A 21585-nucleotide genomic window follows, 5' to 3' on the forward strand; every position below is an offset into this window, starting at 1 on the left:
GTGGTGTGCACATCCAAGGTGAGCCGGCAGGCTGCTTGTTTTCTGTTTCTGGGCACTGGATAACTCTGGGAGGGACGGACCCTCCCCAAGTCTTCAAGGCCCCCAGATGTCAAAGCATCATAAAATATAGAAAATGCAAAACATGATTAATACGTCCCCTGCCCCCGAGGGCTGACCCCCCCCCCCCCCCCCGCCTGGTCTCCTCGGGCGGCCCTGGGATCCTCTTCACCATGCTCAGGGAAAGATGGGAGAAAGGCAGTCTACCTGTCTAGGTGAGCTTGAGGAGCCAGCTCATCCCCTCCCTGGGTGGCCACACACACGGTCCTGGTGGGCTGCAGCGTTCATGGTTGAGAATCTCTCTTTGGAACCCCCAACCAGGGAACTGGGGGAGGGGGCTACCCCCACCTGCCCACTCCTCCTGTCCATCAAGCTCGGACACAGGTGTGAGGGCCTAGGTCTCTCCTATTACACCAGGCAGTGAAGACACTCGCAAAGATGCAAAATGAGACGCACTTCTAACTAAATTCCCTTTTAGAAGCGAATCGAGTGATTGATATAAAAATCTATTACATGCTAACATGGAATGGGCCGTGGGACGTCTCCACCCCAAGGGCACCCAAGTGTCCCTCCACCAAGGACCCACATCAGCATAGACTTAGATCATTGATGGGAAGGCAGACTCGGGATCTGCACGTCTCCCCTTCGTATGTTGAAGCCCTAACCCCCAATGTGACTGTATTTGGGGATGGGGTCCTTAAGGAGGTGACTAGAGTTAGATGAGATCCCCGGGGTGGGTCCACATGCAGTGGGACTGGGGTCCTCTCTGGAAGAGGGACGGACACAAGGAAGGTGCACGCAAAAGAATGACGGTGTGAGGACACAGCGTCCGCGTGCCACGGACGGGGGCTTTTCCAGAAACCAGGCTTGCCGACACCTTGGCCCAGGGCTTCCGGAGGCTGGAGGGGCCTCAGGAGATGCGCTGCTGGGTTCCAGCGCCCGCTCTGTGGTGTTAGGCTGTGGCTGCCCGTTGTCCCCCAGCCTGCTGGGGTTTGGAGGCGGGGCTTTGGGGACATGATTGCGCTGGGAGGAGCTCAAGGGTGTGGGGCCCCGTGACGTGATCGGTGCCCTTGTTGGTGGGGGTGGGGGGGTTCACTGGCAAGAACGCGGCTGCCGTATACCAGGGAGGGGCCCTTACCAAGGGCCTGTGCTGGCACCCCGATCTTGGACTTCCTGCCTCCAAAACCTCGAGAAAATAAATCTCTGTTGGCGAAGCCACAGCGTCTGTGGGACTTTGTTAGCTAGAGCGGCAGGCTGATGGGGTTTCTGCCGCTCGGTCATCAAACGGGGGTGACAGAAAGCAAACCCATAGGCCGCCCTGAGCCGCCCCGCTCCGCCTGGGCCTGTCCAGCGGGCCGAGAAGAGTAGGCTCTGAATACCAACGTGGCAAAGCTCGTCGGAATCTAGAGATCCCAAGAACGGCTTTAGCGCGCGGCAATCCTGTATCTGGAAGGACCGGGCGCATCGCTCGGCGCTGTGATCAGCATGGTTTACAAACCTGGCTGGGTTTCAGGCCACAAGGAAAACAGTGTGGCTTTCACATCCTTGTCGTGGCATACGTTACATTTTCTCACCGAGTTTTAAAAATGCTATAAATCCATGACAGAAGCAAGAGAAGATCCCTGAGGACGGGACGGTGGGATTCTGGCCACAAGGCTGATGCTGTCATGGGATCTTTCCCGGCTTTCCAGGGAGGGGGGTGGGGAGGCTGAGGGGGAAGGAGACTTGGAGGCGGGCCATCTGGGAGACAGGAGGGATGTGCGGGCGGGGGCGACAGAGGCAGAACCTTGGACAGAGGGAGGAGTCAGGACCTCTGTCGCCGCTCTGCATCCCATCCGTTCTCGGGGGATTTCCCGGGTCGGGGGGGGGGGGCGGACTGGAGACAGGAGTCATCCGCAGAGGGGGCAGTTGTGACTCGGCGGCCCTGAGAGCACACGCAGGCGTGGTTGGTCAGAAGAGCACCTGTCCCCTAGCTTCGTGACAGGGCCGGCCCTGCAGCTGGCAGACCAGAGCCCTGAGCGTCCCACCGCCCCTCACGTCTCCATCTCACTCAGCAGGGCCCGCTGGAGGAGGGCCTTCAGGGACCCCGGGCACCGCCTCCTGCCGAGGTGTAAAGCCAGGAAGTGGAGGGCTGGGAGAGCCCTCATGGCCACACCGGACACGGGCAAGAGGAGGTCAAAGACCAGGGACAGGGATTCTTGCCATGGCAGGTGCATCGTGACCACAAGGGGCAGGCCCCAGAGGAAGATGATGACGATGACCATGCAGATGGCCAGGTAGGTCCCAGCGGGGGAACACTGCTGGGGGCTCGGAAGCCCGGGGTCAGGCTGGACACACACACCACAAGGCACGGGAGGAGGTGGAATGCCACCAGTCCTTCCTGAAGCCTGTTGCACGTGGCGCCCTCCTCCAGGTAAGCACGGCCCTCAATCCCAGCGTGCAGACAGAGGGCCAGGGACCAGCTCTGGGCGCTCATGGCCGCCGAGGTACGCTGTGGGCGGCGGCGGCACCAGGAAGGGAAGTGGCCCCCAGGGAGCTCTCGGTGCTCACGGCGGCCAGGAGACAGAGGCCTGCCGTGTCGGGGAAGCGGGCGACAGCATCCAGCACCGTGGCCCCGTGCGATGCCCCCGGGGGATGCGGCCCCAGGGTTTTCTCCAGCAGGATGAGAGCTGAGCAGTCAAGGCCCAGGCTGTGGGCAGCGGCCAGGTGAAGGGAATAGGTTGTATCTTTTTTTTACTTATTTGACACAGAGAGAGACACAGCCAGAGAGGGAACACAAGCAGGGGGAGCGGCAGAGGGAGAAGCAGGCTCCCTACCGAGCAGGGAGCCCGATGCGGGGCTCCATCCCAGGACCCCGGGATCATGACCCGAGCCGAAGGCAGACGCTTAACGACTGAGCCACCCAGGCGCCCCGAAGGGAGTAGGTGGTGTAGGGACGTGGGGGCAGACAAGCCAGGCCACCAGCCGTTGCCCACCACCCTGCAGAGCACCACGAGGGGGAGGACCACCTCCACGTACGGGGACCGCCAGCTCCCTGTCTCATCCGCGGCTCCGTGGACGCTGGTCTGGGCCTCACTGTGGGGATCCGGGTCCCAGGAGGAGGTGGGGCCGAGCTGGTCCATGCAGGGCCAGGCGCACCCTGAGAAAACAGAGGTTTGGTACCTTAGCAAGCCTGGCGCCTGCTGAGGGCCCCCCACTGGTTAGTCACCCTCGGGGAGCTCGGGGGCCTCTGCACCCCTGAAGGGGCCTCCTGGGGTCCCAAGGAAGACATGCACCTGAGCCCTGCACCAGAGCAGCCTCAACAGGCCTGGCTCAAAACTGTCTGTTGTGGGTCTTTGTTGGGTCTTGTGGGAGAGTGAGCCATTTGTCCCTGCTAGCCTGGCGCGTCTCACGTGTAGTTCTGAACATCCCACGTCCTGGGAGCCCCTGCAGTCCCGGGACGCCAGCCGCCCTGCTTGCAACTGAGGAAAGGGCCCGTGTTTGCTCGGGGCTGGAGCGGGTGGTCTGAGCCAGGCTGAGGCTGCCCCAGTTGGTACCCCCGGGTGCGTAGCTGTCTGCTTGCTGCTTCAGTGTCCCCATCTGTCTAAAGCTTGTTGTTGTGGCTGAGCTGTGTCCCCAAACTCATGTTACAGCCCCAACACCCAGCACCTCAGAGCGTCACCGTATCTGGAGCTGGGGCCTTTACAGAGGTGATCAAGGCAACAAGGGGTCACCAGGGTGGCCCTGATCCCATGTGACCAGGGTCCTGATGAGAAGAGGGGATTCAGGACACAGACCTGCACGCAGGGACGACCCCAGGGAGAGGACCCAGGGAGGGCACGCCGTCCACATATGAGGAGCGAGGCCTCGGGAGGACCCACCCTCCTGAGCCTGCATCTCGGGCGTCGGCCTCTGGGGCCGGGGACAGGGACTGCCTGCCTTGTGAGCCCCGTCGGTGGGACTGTGTTAGGACAGCTGGAAAAGGTGGACACAGTAGTATAAGAACATAACAGATGAAGCCACCTGAAGTCTCAAGCAGTGAGAGCTTCCGGGTTCTGCAACCCTGAGCTGCAGGCATCTGGGGCACAGAAGCTTCTGGAACAACTTTTGTTCTGAGAGCTGATAAAAGCACGCGATATGCGTACAACTCTCCTACTGGCGATCCTGAGGTTTGCAGGCACATATCGATGCCCACTGGGGTTTCAGGAGAATTTGAGGGCCCAGCTCCAACTCGGCCCGGTGTTTGAGACTCTGCCCTCTCGCCAGGATCACGAAGCCCCCTCCGGTCAGTGGCTCCGCTTGTGGTGAAAGTGCCTGGGCCCGTCCCCGACTACTGGCCCCGTGCTGCCTGCTGTCGGCCCCTGAGGTCAGTGAGGAGCCCAGAGCAGACTCAGATGTCATCGGCTCACGCGATGCGGCTCAGGGCCTGTCCCCCAGAAGTACCTGAGACCCAACAGGGGACTCACATTACTTGGGAAATGTGAGCGTAGGTCAGCGGAGCCAAGCCGCCGTCCCGGGGAGGTCCAGCCCAAGCCTGGGTGTGCGGGAGCTCCCACGCTGCTTCTAACGGGCCGACCCCGAACCCCCGCCGGCCGGGGAAAGCCAAGACCCCCTCCTGTCCATCTTCAGGGGCACCTTCCCGACACTCCAGGCAAAGACGCCTCTGGGTTCAGGTGGCTTGAGATGGAAGCCGGCAGGGAGATCTTTCCCCTCACCTGGGTGGTCTTCTGGTGTTGGCACCTCGGAGGCCCGTGTCCCGAGATGGCAAAGGCCTGCCCTGGAGTCAGGGAGCGCTCTAGGCAACCCCGCTGCGGATGGGGTCCTGCCAGGGAATAATCAAGTCCCCGTGCCCCCTGGGCCTTTCTGTGGGGAGACCATGTGCAAATCCAGACCCGGACCTTTATCTGAGGCTTCATATCTCAGCATCTCGTGATACCCTGACCCGCTAGACTCGTCAGCGCTCCGTTCCTACTGGTGGAGCCCCTGAGCAGAGGAGGACGTCCACTTCCGAGGGGGGGCCCAGCCAGAACCCCCGCCGTCTGGGGGGACAGGGGACCGTACGGGGTGGCTCTGCCCTAGTCCCCCATGAGCTACAGTCCTTCCTGCCGTGAGCAGAGCTGCACTGTTTTGCAGTGATGTGGATGTTCTTGCAAACCCGAGACCCTTACGTGGGATTCCCCGAGGCCGGGGCGATTCTGTGGTGCTTTGCTGGGGCGGACCTTCTCAGCTCTGGTCGGCCTGCCGCGGGGCCCTTAGAGGAGGCGAGTAGAAGACATCGCTGTCTCTCCATTAATTTCCATAGGTCGCTCAATCAGTTATTGAATTAATTTCAAATAAGTCTCTCGAGGTCAACCAAGAGGCCTACTCGGGCATCAGAACAAAGCCACTAAAAGGGCACCTTCATTCTTTACTCCCCGACGGCCCAAGGGCACCCTGGTGTCACCCCTGTCGTTTGCCTTGGTGCCCTTCTCCCCAGGGGTGAACGCAGTCCTCCTGCAGGTTCGGGCACGCGCGGCCAGATTCGTCTCTTGTGGTTTATCGCTGAGCGGAGAGAGCTGGGGGGACATGCCCTGCAGGCAGTCGGATCCCCAAGAGAAGGGGGCAGAAGGCCCCACACACCCGCGCCCAGACCCTTCTCCGAATGCACCACGCGGCCAGTCACTGTGGCTGACGCTCGCTGGGGGAGCCCCTCTAAACGAGAACGGGGGCGCAGGAAACGTATCAGTGTTTTGAACGTAAAGCCTCTCTGTCTAACCTGATGGAGATTTGCCTAATGTCTGTGGCAGTTCAGAACCCATTTACTCATAAAACTTACCAAGATTCATCTTTAAAAAAATACTTCTGCCATCTCCATGTTGGTGGCTTTGTGTGGAAGCCCGTGGTGTGTGGGAAGATGGACGATGGCTATGAGGGAGGGGGGGTCCTGGGAGCTGGAGAAGAGTCCATATCAAGCATTTACAGAAGGGCCAGCCCCACGTAAGGACCCCGAATCCATGCACACACAGCATAGGTGCTGATCTCAGGAGTTAGCCTTCTGTGGAGCCCGGCTGAATGACCGTGTGCGGTCGTCTGCTCTGGGAACGTGAACCACCATGGACGGGGCTCCCACAGCAGATGCTCCCTGTCCCCCGGGCCCGGAGGCCGAAGCCCGGGATGCAGGCACGGGCAGGGCGGGGTCCTCCCGACGCCTCTCTCCTCGTGTGTGGATGGCTGTGCTCAGGTCCTCACGGGGTTGTCCCTCTGAGCGCACACACCCCTGGTGTCCCTTTGTCTTCTCAGAAGGACACTAGTCAGATTGAATTAGAACCCCACTCTTTGACCTCATTTCCCCTTCATACTTCTTTAAAGGTCTTTTTAAAATATATATATTTTATTTTATTTAAAGTCAATTAACATATAGTGTATTATTAGTTTCAGAGGTAGAGTTCAGTGACTCATCACTTGCATGTAACACCCAGTGCTCATGACATCACGTGCCCTCCTTAATGCCCATCACCCTGTTACCCCAGCCCCTCAGCCGCCTCCCCTCCAGCAACCCTCTGTTTCCTAGAGTTAAGAGTCTCTTATGGTTTGTCTCCCTCTCTGATTTTGTTTTATCTTGCCATCCCTTCCCCTACGATTCTCTGCCTTGTTTCTTAAATTCCACATATCAGTGAGATCATATGATAATTGTCTTTCTCTGATTGACTTATTTCACTTAGCATACTATCCTCTAGTTCCATCCATGTCCTTGCAAATGGTAAGATTTCATTATTCTGATGGCTGACTCATATTCCGTTGTATATATGAACCACATCTTCTTTATCCATCATCTGTCGATGGACATCTGGGCTCTTTCCATAGTTTGGTGATTGTGGACACTGCTGCTATAAACATTGGGATGCTGGTGCCCCTTCAGATCACTAGGTTTATATCTTTGCGGTAAATACCTAGTCGTGCAATTCCTCGGTCATAGGGTAGCTCTATTTTCAAATCCTGAGGAATCATTTTCCAGAATGGCTGCACCAGCTTGCATTCCCAAAAACAGTGTAGGAGGGTTCCCCTTTTCTGCATCCTGGCCAACATCTGTTGCTTCCTGACTTGTTCATTTTAGCCACTCTGACCAGTGTCAGGTGGTATTCATTGACGTTTTGATTTGTATTTCCCTGAGGTGGAGTGTGTTGAGCACTTTTTCATGTGTCTGTTGGCCATTACGATGTCTTCTTTGGAGAGATGCCTGTTCATGCCTTCTGCCCATTTCTTGACTGGAGTTTTTGGGAGGGCAGTTGAGTTTAATAAGTTTTTTATAGAGTTTGGATCCTAGCCCTTTATCTTATAAGACATTTGCAAATATCTTCCCCCATTCAGGAGGTTGTCTTTGGCTTTGTCGACCATTTCCTTTGCTGTGCAAAAGCTTTTTATCTTGATGAAGTCCCAATAGTTCATTTTTGCCTTTGTTTCCCTTGTCTTTGGAGATGTGTCTAGAAAGGAATTGCTGTGGCTGAGGTCAAAGAGGTTGCTGCCTGTGTTCTCCTCTAGGATTTTGATGGATTCTTGTCTCACATTAATGGTCTTTCATCCATTTGGAGTCTATTTTTGTGTGTGGTGTAAGGAAATGGTCCAGTGTCATTCTTCAGCATGTGACTGTCCAATTTTCCCAACACCACCATTGTTAAAGAGACCATCTTTTTTCCATTGGATATTCTTTCCTGTTCTGTTGAAGATTAGTTGACCCTAGAGTTGAGGGTCCATTTCTGGATTCTCTATTCTGTTCCATTGATCTATGTGTCTGTCTTTCTACCAGTACCATACTGTCTTGTTGATTACAGCTTTGTAATAGAGCTTGAGTCTGGGATTGGGATTGGGATGCCACCGGCTTTGCTGTTGTCAACATTCCTCTGGCTATTCGGGGTCTTTTCTGGTTCCGTACAAATTTTAGGATTATTTGATCCATTTCTGTGAAAAAAGGTGATGGTATTTTGATAGGGGTTGCATTTTATGTGTAGACTGCTCTGGGTGGCATAGGCATTTTCACAATATTTGTTCTTCCAATCCATGAGCATGGAATGTTTTTCCATTTCTTTGTGTCTCCCTCAATTTCTTTCATGAGTGTTCTGTAGTTTTCAGAGTCCAGATCCTTTATATCTTTGGTTAGGTTTATTCCTAGGTATCTTAGGGTTTCTGGTGTGATTGTAAATGGGATCGACTCCTTAATTTCTCTTTCTACTGTCTCATGGTTGATGTACAGTGATGCAACTGATTTCTGTGCATTGATTTTGTATCCTGCCACTTGGCTGAATCCCTGGATGAGTCCTAGCAATTTTGGGTTGGAGTCTGTGGAGTTTTCCCACATAGAATATCACATCATCTGCGAAGAATGAGAGTTTGACTTCTTTGCCGATTCAGATGACTTGTATTTTTTTTGTTGTCTGATCGCTGAGACTAAGACTTCCAGTAATATGTGGAACTGCAGTGGTGAGAGTGGACATCCCTGCCACGTTCCTGACCTCCCATCCAGGCGCCCTGCCAGCCCCTACCGTGCACGGCGTGCCTCTCCGTGGTCATCAGCTGAGCCAGCGCCCAGAATGCATCCTCCTCGGACAGGAACATCAACAGGACCCCCACAATCTGGCTCATGCCCTGGCAGTAGCCCACCTCCTGCAAGAGCCAACCCCAATGGAACGTGGCCACCTCAACGTGGTGGAGGTCAGGGTAATGGGAACCTCCCTCCCTGCTCAGGTTCTGATTCCCAGTTCGGTCCCTTCAGGATCGATCCCCGAGTTTTAGGGCAACAGCGGTGCTCGCTAGACTACCTGGCAGCCCCAGGGCTCCGGGACTCAGGGGCCGTTCCTCAACCCGGTGAGGTCTGCACCCCAGCCCTGGCCTCAGTCCTAGAGTCGAGAGCCCCTCCCTCGTGCCCCTGAGACAATGGGAGCTGGAGTCCTGACTGTGTCCTGGTTGTTCAGGAATCCTCAGGACGAAGGGCACGCGCGGGGCAGCAGGCCTGGCGGCGGGGAGACCCACGGGGTTGTAGATGGAATACGCCGAGAGCACATGGGACAGGGCTTGCTGCGTAGGAAAGGGAGAGCAGGGTGGGTTGCTCCTGTCTGAGCAACCCGCACAGTGAGGCCGGCCAGGTGCAGAACGCAGCCCCACGGACCTGGGTCTTCAGCGCAGCTCGGTGGCTGACGTGTCTACGGGGTCTGGTCTCCACACAATGACCGGCAGCTAGCTCAGACATACCGTGGGATGGAGTTTATTTTCATTCTGCTGTTTGCCGTTTGCCTCCATGAAAACGCCCACTGTGGGATGGGCAGCTCCTGGGTTTTTGCTGAGCCCCCAGCTCACCCCTCCAGCCCTGGGGCCGCCGCCCCACCCTGAACGGCCCCTTGGTGGCCAGGCGCTCCCCCTGCACCGCTCACCGCAGCCCCCGAGGCCTCTCCTGCCCGTGGTCTGGCCTGTTCCTGGTGCCGTGAGCACAACCACACGATCTGGCTTCCTTCCCCGAGCCAAGTGCAGCCCAGGTGCTTCCATGGCATCGAGCGCGTCCGTAGCGTGGTCCTGTGTGTCCCTGATGTAGTCCCCGTTTTGGATTGCCAGTGTCTGTTCACCTAAGAGCAGCTTGGGTGCTTCCAGGTTGAGTCGTCGTGCATAAAGCACAGAACCTTCACACAGGTTTTACTTGGATAAAAGATTTCGAACCAGTTGGGTTGATAACTGTGAGCACTTTGGGGCATATGGTGAGGCTCTGTTCAGCTTTATAAGAAGCCGCCAGCCTGCCTTCCAGCGTGGCTACATGACACTGCACCCCAGCTCCCCCTGCCCCCAGCCTTCGTGACAGGGGCGTGTGGCGGGCGCTGGTGTCCCGCGGTGGTACAAAGGCTCAGCTCTGTCCCCGCACACACCCTGGATGAATGCACATTGCCTGTGTGTGTGTGTGTGTGTGTGTGTGTGTGTGTGCGCGCGTGCGCATCTTCTTTGCTCAAGTGTCTGTTCAGGTCTTGTGTCCACTGTGTGCCGGGTCATGTGTTCGATCACAGAGCTGCTTGTTCTCGGTCTGCAAGGGCCCCGCAGTAGATGCGCCATTCCAAATATCTCTCCCGCTCTGTAGCTTTCCTCCCTGCTCTCTGAATGCTGTCTTTGCAGAGGGCACGTTTGTGATTGAGATAAACTCCAGCTTGTCCACGATTCCTCTCTTGCCCTTTTCTCTCCGCTGCAAGCCTCCCCCTCCATGTCCACGGCCTGACCCTCCTCTGGCTTCTGGTTTTCCAATGCCCGGAATGCGTTACCACCACCCTGTAACGCGGTAAGGGTTGAACCTGGAACCCCACATGGGAATGTCGCTGCGCCCGAGTGCACAGAAGGAACAGGCTGCTTTCGAGGTCGGGGGCAGATCGGCTGAAGTAGAGAATATTTACCGAGAGGCCATTATAGAAACCTCACGATCCTGTGCCCAGGTGTGTCGCCGGGCAGGGCCCGCCCTCACATTGGGGCCCTTCTGTGTGAGGCACGCAGCGCAGTGGTCGCAGGGGTGTCAGGAGCCATGAGCAACAAGGGGGTTAATCAGGTAGAGCAAAGGCTCCCTGATCCCTTTGAACCATGGCCACCTGACTGCCCCCATACAAAAACATGTTGTACTGGCTAGCCTGAGTTGTTTATAGGCCAAGAAAACCACAGTGTTATTGATAGACCCTGAAAGATAGCGCACCTGGCCCTTTAAAGGCATACCGCGTAAACAAAACAGGGAAGAAATTATGCGCTTGAGGAATCTGGCCTTGAACCAGAAACTCTGGACGGAGCCAGGAGAAGGGCAGGGAGGAACCTGTGGAACTTGTTTATGTCCTATTGTTATATAACCTAAGCCTATATAAAGTGTGTGAGAAAGAATAAAGTTGTTGCTCGCGGCACCCCCGTGGGCAACCCTCCTGTTCCCATACTTTTATGTTTCATTCTCTTGCCCTCACCCCTGTTCGACCTTGCACGCGGGCCGTGGCAAGTGGCGCCCGAACAGGGACCTGAGCACATGAAAGAGGATCCTGGACACTGACGTTGCAAACATTCAGGTAAGAGAACCGGTCCTTTAACCGGCACGACAGGAGTAAGAAATTATGGGACAAAGTCAGTCCGCTAGTCATGCATATTTTCTGCGGACCCTGCAGGTTTTATTGGCAGAGAGGGGACATAAGGTGTCTTCCTCCACACTGCAGGAATTTTTCAGGAACATAGAAGATTTGTGCCCTTGGTTCCCACTAGAAGGGACAGCAAACCCAGAGGATTGGAAACGGGTGGGCCAAGAGATGAAAAATCAAATAAAATTGCGGGGCTCCAGCGCCTTACCGCCTAACACAATGGGCCTTTGGTCTCATATTTGTGAAATCCTGGAGCCACAACAAAAAATTGAGCTGATATCTTTAAAATCATGGGTTGAAGATGAGGAAAAAGATCCTATTAAAGTACCCCTGACTCCCACTGGGGTATCCTCTTTTGAGATTCTGGGCGATGATGTCAACTTACCCACCCAGGATCCTTTCCCTCCTCCACCACCGCCTATGCCCTTGGCGGGGAAAACCCCTAAGGCTCAAAGTGGTGGGGATGAATTTGGCAACGATGATGTTTATCTCGATGATGACCCCATTCTGACTATGCCCACATCGTTGAAATCGGTCCTGCCTGCAGTCACAACCTCTGGTCAAGGGATTAATTCCGTGACTAAGTGCACTCAAACTAGCACGCTGCAGGCTTTTCCCACTATGACCAATCAGCAGAGCGCTGCCAAGTCCTCTGTATCCAACATTAGCCCTTTACAGAGAACTTTACTAACAGCGCAGCAAGCGGGAGAGGACGTGGGAGAGTTTAATGCCTACCCAGTAACCTTACAGGGAGGCCAACGGACATATACTGCCCTAAATTTTAAAATGTTAAAAGACTTAAAGGCTGCCTGTAGTCAGTACGGGGCCACTGCTCCCTTTACCCTATCCATGATGGAGAACCTTACCAGAGAAGCTCTTTGCCCGGGAGATTGGAAGGTTGTTGCCCGGGCTTGCCTTAATGGGGGAGATTATTTGTTGTGGAAGGCCGAATTCGAAGAAAAGTGTAACAATCTGGCTATCTATAACAGAAGGACCCAAATCCCTGTCACATATGAGATGTTGGCTGGTACTGGAGCTTATTATGAAGTGGGTAACCAAATACATTTCCCTGAGATTGCCTATGTTCAAATCAATGAGGCTGTTTTGACTGCATGAAAAAAGTTACCGATCACTAGCACAAGGACAGAGGAATTATCTAAAATAAGACAGGGGCCCGATGAACGCTATCAAGACTTTGTTTCACGGCTATTACAAGCCGTAAGTAGAATTGTTGTAGATGGGGAGGCAGGAACTATTATAGTGAAACAGCTAGCCTTTGAGAATGCCAATTCAGCATGTCAGGCGGCCATAAGGCCTTGGAAATCCACGGGCACCCTTGAGGATTTTTTGCGGCTGTGTGCAGACATTGGTCCCAGTTATGTACAAGGGGTGACTTTAGCAGCGGCCCTTCGAGGAATTCCTCCGCAGCAGCTACATTCACAACTTCTTAAAAAACAAAAGGGAAAGTCCCCAATAAATTCTAAAGCTCGCATGCCCTGCTTTCTATGCGGGGAACTTGGACACTTTCATAATGAATGCCCTAAGGGCTCAAGACAAGCCCCATCTTTCAACTTTCCCTCGGGGAACCCCCCTAATAAGCCACAGCCACCTTCTGTGTGTCCCAGGTGTATGCGGGGACGGCACTGGGCCAATGAGTGTCGATCAAAAACTGACCGCTTTGGCCGCCCCCTGCAGCAGGGAAACTCCCAACGGGGCTTCCCGCAGCCCCACCAAACAATAGCGGCAATGCTCTCCCCCCCATCTCTGAGGTCAGAGCCAACACGGCAGACCTCCCTGGGATTGAATCCCTTCACCGAGGCACCCCAGCCAGTGCAGGATTAGATCTGGCCCCAAACAGCTCTGTTTATTTAGAAGCTGGCATGCCCCCTCAACCAATAAGTACAGGAATATGGGGACCTCTCCCCCCAAACACATGGGGCTTATTATTAAGTAGATCTAGTTAGACCCTGAAGGGCTTAATAGTATATCCAGGAGTCATTGATGAAGATTACACTGGGGAAAATAAAATATTCACCTCACTTACACCTTTCATTAGTACTCTTTGTTTTAAATTTTTTGAATGTTGACTCGGTTGGCCGCACTGCCGCCGAACGTTTTTGGCAGCCTGAGCAGGCTCCCCTCCTCTATGCGAAGTGGCGTGACCCCGCCACCGCGGAGTGGAGGGGACCCGACCCGGTCCTACGCCAGGGCCGAGGATGCGCTTGTATCTTTCCCCAGGATGAGGAGACGCCACGCTGGCTCCCGCTTCGATGCGTCCGCATTGTCCGTAATGGTTTGCAGAATGAGGCGGCTCCAGATCCGCTCCGGGAGGACGAGGAGACGCCCCGCCTCGGATCAGAGGAAAATAACATGGGGAGACATCAAAGCCCTGACCGCTCGAGCTGAGGCCACCGTGCGTGAGTCGGGCCAGCCAGTCACGGCTGTTGCCCTTTTCCTTGCCATGCTATCACTTTTAACCCTTGACTCTGCCCAGGCCTCTCCTTACTGGGCTTTTGTCCCGGACCCTCCTACCGCGAGGGCGGTCACCTGGAAGGATCCCTCACCCACGGTGTTTACTAACTTCACAGACATTTTTGATGGGCCTGAGATTTCCGGCCTCACTCATGCCGTGGCGCCTTTTAACTGGACCAGCCTGGCTTCTGCCCCCCCATTTGTTTCCAGGCCATCGATGGCCCTGAGGCGCCCCATTATGGATGCGTGGTCACTTCACCAGTCTCCCGAAGAATCCGCTCTTGGTATGGAACTGAGCCACCCAGAGGAGACACTTTGACACCTCATGTAATGGTGGAAAATTGGGACATCAACGAGGTTGTCCTTCAACATCAACGGCCCCTGCCTGTTGGCCGTTTCGGACCCGCTTCCAGATCCCTTGAGACCCCATACCTTGACTATCCCCTCTGCAAATCTGACTTAACGTGGAAAACCTACGGACCCTCTTGAAAAACCTGCGTTCATCACAACCCAGAGATTGTGACTCCCCATGGCATACCTGATACTTATATAATTGACTGATCAAAAGACTGGGATCTCCCTTTGCGCCACTCCCCCCCGCTTTCAGAATATGGGCCATACGACCACAATAATTCTGCTCCCGGGGGACTGCTATCACTGGGGAGGATGAGACACCCGGACTTATGGAAAATTGTTGCGGCCATGAGAGATGTTAAAGCTAATTCATCTCTTTTCCCTGGTTTCCCCACGGGCCCATTGACCTTTCAAATTCGGGCATGTCTTTCCCCACCGTTTCTGTTTGTGGTGGGGGACGGGTCCATGGTGCCCGAGGTTAAGGCCAATAGAACCCTTTACAAAATAACTTGTGAGGAATGTTATCTCACCAACTGTTTGCCTTTACCCGGTGCCCCAAATCCAACAAAGATGGTTTTTCTAGCCATGCAGCCCCCTTATCTAATGATGCCTGTAGAGGTGGGGGGGCCCTGGTATAGAGATTATGGCTACCAATTTGCACAAGAACTGGAAGGCCTACTTAGTCGGAGACGACGCTTCCTGGGCCTCCTGATAGCCGGCATCACTGCCTTGGTGTCCCTGATAGCCTCGGCTACTGTTTCCACGGTGGCGCTGTCCCAGGGCATACATACGGCCTCCCATGTAAATAGCTTAGCCCATAATGTCTCCCAGACCCTCGCTACACAAGGAAGTATAGATAGAAAAATTTTGGCTCGCCTAGATGGTCTAGAACAGGCCGTCGAGTACCTGGGCACCCAATATTCACTGTTACACACTCGTCTGTCCTTTGTATGCCACGGCGGGTATGGTTCCATTTGTGTAACCCCCTTAAAGGCTGACAATGTCTCCTGGGAAACGGTGCAGAGGCACTTGCAAGGTATCTGGCATGAGACAAATGTAAGCCTAGATCTGCTTCAATTGCAAGAACAAATAAACAATATAGCCTCCTCCCATCTACATGTAGTCACCCCCGGAGACATGGCACAATCCTTTCTACAAAAGCTACAGGGGTTTAACCCCTTTAATATCCTCCAACATTCCTTTTGAATTATGTGTGCTCTGGTTGTAGGGGTAACCTTATTACTCTGCTTATGGTGTGCTTGGAGTCGCTGTCTGTTTGCTTTCATGGCTAGTACCCAAGCAAATGTACACATGTTGCGTTTAAAGATAAAAGGGGGAAATGTCGGGAGCCATGAGCAACAAGGGGGTTAATCAGGTAGAGCAAAGGCTCCCTGATCCCTTTGAACCATGGCCACCTGACTGCCCCCATACAAAAACATGTTGTACTGGCTAGCCTGAGTTGTTTATAGGCCAAGAAAACCACAGTGTTATTGATAGACCCTGAAAAATAGTGCACCTGGCCCTTTAAAGGCATACCGCGTAAACAAAACAGTGAAGAAACTATGCGCTTGAGGAATCTGGCCTTGAACCAGAAACTCTGGACGGAGCCAGGAGAAGGGCAGGGAGGAACCTGTGGAACTTGTTTATGTCCTATTGTTATATAACCTAAGCCTATATAAAGTGTGTGAGAAAGAATAAAGTTGTTGCTCGCGGCACCCCCGTGGGCAACCCTCCTGTTCCCATACTTTTATGTTTCATTCTCTTGCCCTCATCCCTGTTCGACCTTGTACGCGGGCCGTGGCACAGGGGGATGGATGTTTGGGGTGGTGCCTGGGGGTCTCAGGCTGCTGGAGGCTGGCTCGCCCTGGACCGGGCGTCACAGGTCAGCCGTGACGCGGCCGCCCTCTGAGGGCCAAGGCCGACGCAGGGGCCACCCAGGTTCCGGGGTACAAGGCACCCCCTTCCGTGGAGGAATGTCGACGTCTCCTCATGAGATGGGTTGGGGACGGTCCCCTGGAAGGCTCAGTCCACGCCTGCCTGGCGGCTCCTCGGCACCGGCCTTCCTGGCCTCCAGCTCGGCCTCCCCGGGGCCCCGTGCTGTGAAGCACACCGCCAGCCGCTGGCCGCACAGACAGAGCTCCTCCCATGGCGATCTGGCTGCACCCCACCGGTCCGGGCGCATACTGCATTCCCGCCCCTCCCGCTAGGCCCCCACATCGTCAGGGTCTCCCCCACACCCGGCGGCTCAACACCAAACCCGGGCTCCTGAGGAGGACGGACCATCCAGAGACCCCGACGGGGGCCGGGGAGGCGCCAACACCGTCCGCACACTAAGGGGCTGCACTAAATCCTTGCAGGCTGGAGCCGGTGTGGGGGGCACACATCCATCGGGGACCCCCGTTTTCTAAGGCGCATACTGAGATGACTCTAGACAGTGTCGACCCGAGGTCTGGGCTTTGCTGGGACACACTTGCTGCTGGGGTGGCATGTGGTGAGCACAGGAGCCGGGCTGGACCGGGGACGGCATCTGGGGGTTCATCATACCACTGATCTGTACAAACAGTGTCAATTATCTACCATCAAATGCAGATACGTGCAGAAAAACACCAAGAGCGGCTGTCCCTTCGAGCCGGGCGACCCTCATCGGTCCGTGTGTGTCGTTGTCCAGCCGAGTCTGTGCTGCCGGGCCCCCAGCCCCGCAGCGCCCCCACCCACGGCCCCCGCCCTCTGTCGCCGGCTCCTCACGAGCAGCGCCACGCCAACCTTGGGGGTTCCGCTCACCCAGGGACGCCGCGAGGCCCCGTCCCGGCGCCTTCCCCGTCGCCGCAGACCCGGGGAGGGGGCCGCTGGGTCATCCCGAGCAGGTTTCCCTACGGCCGGGTTGTGTTTGCTGCCAACGTGCCCCCTCTCCTCAGAGAGCCCGCACTGCCCACCCAGAAGCTCCCTGGGCCACCCCTGACCCCCGGACTGACCCCTGGGGCCCTGGGCCCTGTTTGTCCCGCAGCCTCACCTGACCCCATAGCGGTCCCGGAACGTGACGTGGTTCTGGAAGGTCCGGTTCACGTCCAGGTCAATTTGCCTGATGTCTCTGGAGAAGAGCTGGGCCTGCTCCGTCATCTTCTGTGGGCAGAACCGGGAAGGAGGGGCCAGCTTCAGGACACGGGACCCTAACTGTCCCCAGCTGCCCTCCGAAGAGGGAGCGCCGCTAGCCACCCCATGAGTGTGTCCGGCAGAAACCGCCTTCCTCCCTTGTCTCTGAGGCCGGGGCCCCGCACACGGGCCCACCGATGCCCGTGATGCCCGCGTCAGGCCTGGAGCTCAGCAGCCCTGGGCGTGGAGGGGACTCTCGATGGTCGGCCCGACGCTCCTCCCCTCCCCCCGCACAGGGGCCTGTCCTCCAGGACTGAGACCAGCCTGGGGCCTGAGCTCGCCTCTCCCCACGGGTTCCCCCAAGCTCCCGCCAAGGCCTCATCCAAGGGCCATGGCCTGCTGGGGGTGGAAGGGCTTACCTCGTAGACCCCTCGCTTGGTGGACTTCACCTTTTCAGTATCGAGCAGGAGGGCCCACAGCTGACCGCGCACCTGTGGAGGGACCCCCTATAAGCCGACGCTGCATCTCCAGGACAGAAGGCGGCACTGCTGAGCCAGGCCAGGGACGGCTCCGCGGGTCCCCGGAGCACGAGGCCTCTAGAAGGTTCTGGCCTTGGCTCCATGGCGTCTCCAGAGCGGCTGGGTCTCCCACAAGGAGGAGGGGGCGGTGACCCTGACCTGCCGGCCCCTCTGGTGTCCTCCTTGGGCCTGGGGAGACTTGGGCTCGGTCAGCAGACTCTCCCCAGGCAGGGGGACTCTCGTGGGGTTGGGGGAAGGCTGAGGGCCATACCCCCCCTCCGTCGGGACACAGGGCTGTCTGCGGGCACACAGCGCCCCACCTCCTTGCTGACCCGGTAGTGCTCCCAGCTCCGCAGCATCTTCTCCCACTTGTCGGCTCTCCGGGTCTCCTGGAGAAGTTGCTGGAACAAGACAAGGGGGCAGCTGATGAGCCGCCCGCTGTGTAGACTGGCACCCAGGCAGCATCCAGGGGCCTTCATGTGAACAGACTCAGAGAGCCCGAGGGGCATGGGCCGCTCCCGCTGACTGCGGCTCTGGGGATCAGGCGCGGCCCCAGCCACGCGTCAGGTGCTGGGACGGGGGATTTGGTGAAACAGCCCTTGGGACCGCTTTGGGGACCAGGTCTGCTGTCCTCTGGCCCCATGCCCACCCAGCATGTCCTGCCCGAGCCCCAGGACAGGCTCGTACCTTTGCCTTGTGGGGGCTGGGGCTGGGCATCTCCTTCTCCCTGGAAGGCAAGAGAAGCAGAGCCTGAGGACCGGGCCTCCGGCCCCATAGCCCAAGGCTCAGCCCAGGAGCCCCGGGGCGGGGGGGAGCTGACCCCAGGAAGGACAGGGGCTGCCAGGTGCCTGGGCTCAGCGGGGCAGCGTCCTGCCTGGGGGTGTGAGAAGGGTTGTTGCCGGCAGGTGGGCCGGGCGGGGGCATCCCAGCAGCCCCCATGAGGTGCCCTGCCCCGTTCTGGGATGGGCCAGCCTGAGACCTGTACAGTGCAGCCGGTGCCCCCTGGGCCCGTCCGCCTGAGGACCCCACACCTTCACAGGGCCTGACTGCTCAGCGTCCAGCCTGCCTCTCCCTCACCCTGGCCATCACCCCTGCTGTCCCCTGCCGCCACCCCTCTTGTCGGTCACTTCAGTCCTTCTCGCCCATTTCTGCCTCCTTCCCTGGTCCCAAGGCCACTGTGCTGTCCCCCTCCCTCATTCCCACCGCAGGGCAGCTTCCTCCTCCTCTTCCCTCCTCCTGCCCAGGCTGGTCGGCCCCTCCCTCTGCTGCGCACCCTCCCTCCCTGACCTGGCTTTGTCCCTGGCATCTTCCTGCCATCCTGTGGAAGACTCCAGGAGCTGTGGCGGCCCTGGCCGGGCGGTATCACCCAGGAGCACCCCTCCGCCCTCGCCCCAGACCAGACCGCCCTCCTACAGAAAAGACGCCACCGTCCCAGAGCCCCTCACCCTCTGGAGCCCCTGCTGAACTGACTGGACCCACCGTCTGAATGCAGGAGGCAGACACGGGGCCTCCCCGAAGTAGGCATGGCGGCCACTCCTCCAAGGCCCAGCTCCATTCCTGTCCACTTCTTGGGTTTGCCTCCTGGGTCTCTCTACTCCAGCCCAGGCCAGACTCTGGCCCTCAGAGGGCTCCAGGGGTCAAAGCCCTGAGCTGGGGAGCTGGGTCCTGCCTCCAGAGAGGCATTCCTGCAAATGCAATCCCCCCCCTGAGATGGAGGAAGGAGGGCCCAGGTGACTCACTGCCGAAAGCCATGATGGTCCGTGAGCCTGCACCGCGAGAGCTCAGCATCTTCCCATGGGTCCCGTGGAGACCCTGCTGGGCGTGCCTGAAACAGAGGGGGCCGTGGTGGGGGTCCTGTCAGAGCCAGGGGCATGGGGGTAAGGAGGGAACAGACGGCTCCTCCCTCCCCTGCAGCCTCAGGGAGCCCAGGACCCACTGAAAATGGCCCAGCAGGAGAGGCAGGACCTGTCTGTCCCACGGGAGCAGCCTGACAGCCCCACCTGCTTCTCCCAGCGATGATCCCCGCCCGGCTTGCCCCGCTCCTACGGGCAACAATACCCACCTGGGTCTCCTCTGCTGGACTCTGGCTCTGATCCCCGCCTGGGGGTTCTGCTGCTGAGGATTCCCTTTGGGTCAGAGCCGCTCCGGCCTGCCTATGAGCCCTGCCTGGGCCTCCCATGCACCTGCTGCCTATGAGCCCCGCCTGGGCCTCCCATGCACCTGCTGCCTATGAGCCCCGCCTGGGCCTCATCGGCTACTGACGACCTGGATCCCTGACGGACCCTCGCCTGCTATTGATGCCTCTCTGCCCCGGGTCTCACTTGTTCCTGACGACTCTGGGCCTTGTCTGGGCTGAACGGGCCCATCCTTGGCTCTGGGCCCACCTGGGCCTCCCCTGTGCCTGCAGGCTCTGGGCCCCACCCCTGCAGTGGGTGCTCCTAGTGTCGATGGTCCCTCTCTGGGCCTCACCTGAGTGTAATTGGCTATGATGTTGGCCTGTTCCAAGGCCAGCAGGGTCTGTAGGTCCTCTTTCATGGTGCTGCAAACCAAAAACATCCAAATAGGACCCTACATGAAAACCTCCAGAGAACAAAGGGGTCTGCTCTCTGGGGGCCGATCCCCACTCTGTCTGAGCCGAGAGTGGAGGAAACCCTCTAGCTCTAGGGGGGCACACTTGCTGAGCTGGCGGATCACATGCGGGCTCCCACTCTGTGGCACTCCCACCTCCAGACTCCCTTCCCAGTCACTGTCCTTGGACATGCTTCACACCGAGATGACAGGGTCTCTGCACCCCGTTACCAGGAGCACACGGGGGGTCCAGGAGGCTCCGGTAAACTGCTGACCTGATGCTTGGTGTGGGGTCCCCCAGCCCGGGGCTGGCAGCGCGAGGCTGGCTGGAACGGCCGGCCAGCGAGTGTTCCTGTGGATTTGGGGGGATCAGAGGTGTCTCTGAGATCCTACAAGTGCAGGCGATAATGGGCAAAAAGCAATGAGCTGGACGTCATCCACATGAACGACTTTGCAGCAAGGGTAAGAACAAACTCCCTCCCTGGATGCCAGGATGGTGAATGGCCGAGGAGGGGTGTGAGGGAGAGCAGGAGGGGCTTCGTGGTCCCTGTTGGGGAGGGGCATGCTGGCTCCTGGCCCAGGAGGCCAGGACCCGGGCAGCAGGGGGGGCAGCCCTCCTCGCACAGAGCTGTGGAAGGGCTGCACGTGCCGGCTCACAGTCAGCGCCCGGGGGTCCTTGGCCACCGCCCGGGAGGCCACGCCGCCCCCCCCCAGAGCCCGAGCCCCCATAGCGGCCTGAAGGGAGCGGGGAGCAGCACACACTCACCTGTGACCTGTCGCTGTGGGAGCCGCACCTCCTGTCTACACGGGGGTCGTGGGGCGAGCGGGTCCATGTGAGGCCAAGCCAGAGCCAGAGAGTGTGAGTGCATCCAACTGCCTGTGGACACAGAGCCGAGGGGGCGCCAGGCAGCGGCGGAACCCCAGGGCGCCACCGTTCCGTCCAGTGGGGTCCCGTGTCATCAGTGCACGTCAGCGGGGTCCGTCAGCACTAGCCCTTCCCCCTGAAGGTCACGCTCCCGGGGAGGGTCCTGGCACCACGCACGGTGGGAAGGGGAGCCTTGGCTCCATCCCACCTTCCTTAGCTCCCATGCTCAGGTCCTCCAGGCACCCCGCCCTTCTAGGCAGACTGTGTGTCACACATGCCCTCCCACCCCCAAGGGTTCACAGCATGCGTGGTCCACGTCAGAACATTTGAGGGGCTCCTGGGTGGCTGAGTCAGTTGCGTGTCTGACTCTTGATTTTCGCTCAGGTCATGATCTTAAGGGTGGAGAGATCGACCCTGTGTTGGGCCCTGGGCTCAGCTGGGAGTCTGCTTGAGAGTCTCTCTCTCTCTGCCCCTTCCTCCGCTCGAGCTCTTTCTCTGTCAAATAACTAAAGAAATTTCTTTAAAAATTAACATTGAAGAGCATTTGAGAAATCTTTATCATCTCTGCAGAGGT

General features: G+C 57.6%; 1 protein-coding gene and 1 long non-coding RNA gene across 2 annotated transcripts; both read right to left on the reverse strand.

Annotated features, from left to right (window-relative positions):
• Positions 1-8759: 8759 nt before the first annotated feature.
• Positions 8760-21040, reverse strand: LOC112829562 (USP6 N-terminal-like protein). The gene is made up of 9 exons (XM_025879234.2): positions 20913-21040; positions 20422-20498; positions 20048-20117; positions 19318-19403; positions 18266-18305; positions 17911-17979; positions 17480-17551; positions 16981-17090; positions 8760-9084 (listed from the first exon to the last, which is right to left on the reverse strand). Exons 3-9 carry the CDS (start codon positions 20111-20113, stop codon positions 8988-8990), a joined length of 540 nt encoding a protein of 179 aa, XP_025735019.2. The 5' UTR covers positions 20114-20117; positions 20422-20498; positions 20913-21040; the 3' UTR covers positions 8760-8987.
• LOC112829563 (uncharacterized) lies at positions 9256-10514 on the reverse strand. The gene is made up of 2 exons (XR_003209727.2): positions 9438-10514; positions 9256-9317 (listed from the first exon to the last, which is right to left on the reverse strand). It is a non-coding gene; the product is annotated as an uncharacterized lncRNA (long non-coding RNA).
• Positions 21041-21585: the final 545 nt, after the last annotated feature.

This window comes from Callorhinus ursinus, unplaced genomic scaffold (genome assembly GCF_003265705.2).
Source record: "Callorhinus ursinus isolate GAN/ISIS: 27379988/994484 unplaced genomic scaffold, GSC_fseal_2.0 scaffold51, whole genome shotgun sequence".
NCBI classification, from domain to species: Eukaryota; Metazoa; Chordata; class Mammalia; order Carnivora; family Otariidae; genus Callorhinus; species Callorhinus ursinus.

Excerpts from the sequence above, each read along its gene's own strand:
- LOC112829562 (XM_025879234.2), bottom strand. The coding sequence starts at position 20,113 with ATGAAAGAGGACCTACAGACCCTGCTGGCCTTGGAACAGGCCAACATC. Across the intron at positions 19,404-20,047 it reads TCATAGCCAATTACACTCAG|GCACGCCCAGCAGGGTCTCC; the intron begins GTGAGGCCCAGA and ends CCTCTGTTTCAG. Across the intron at positions 18,306-19,317 it reads GACCATCATGGCTTTCGGCA|GGAGAAGGAGATGCCCAGCC; the intron begins GTGAGTCACCTG and ends CTTGCCTTCCAG.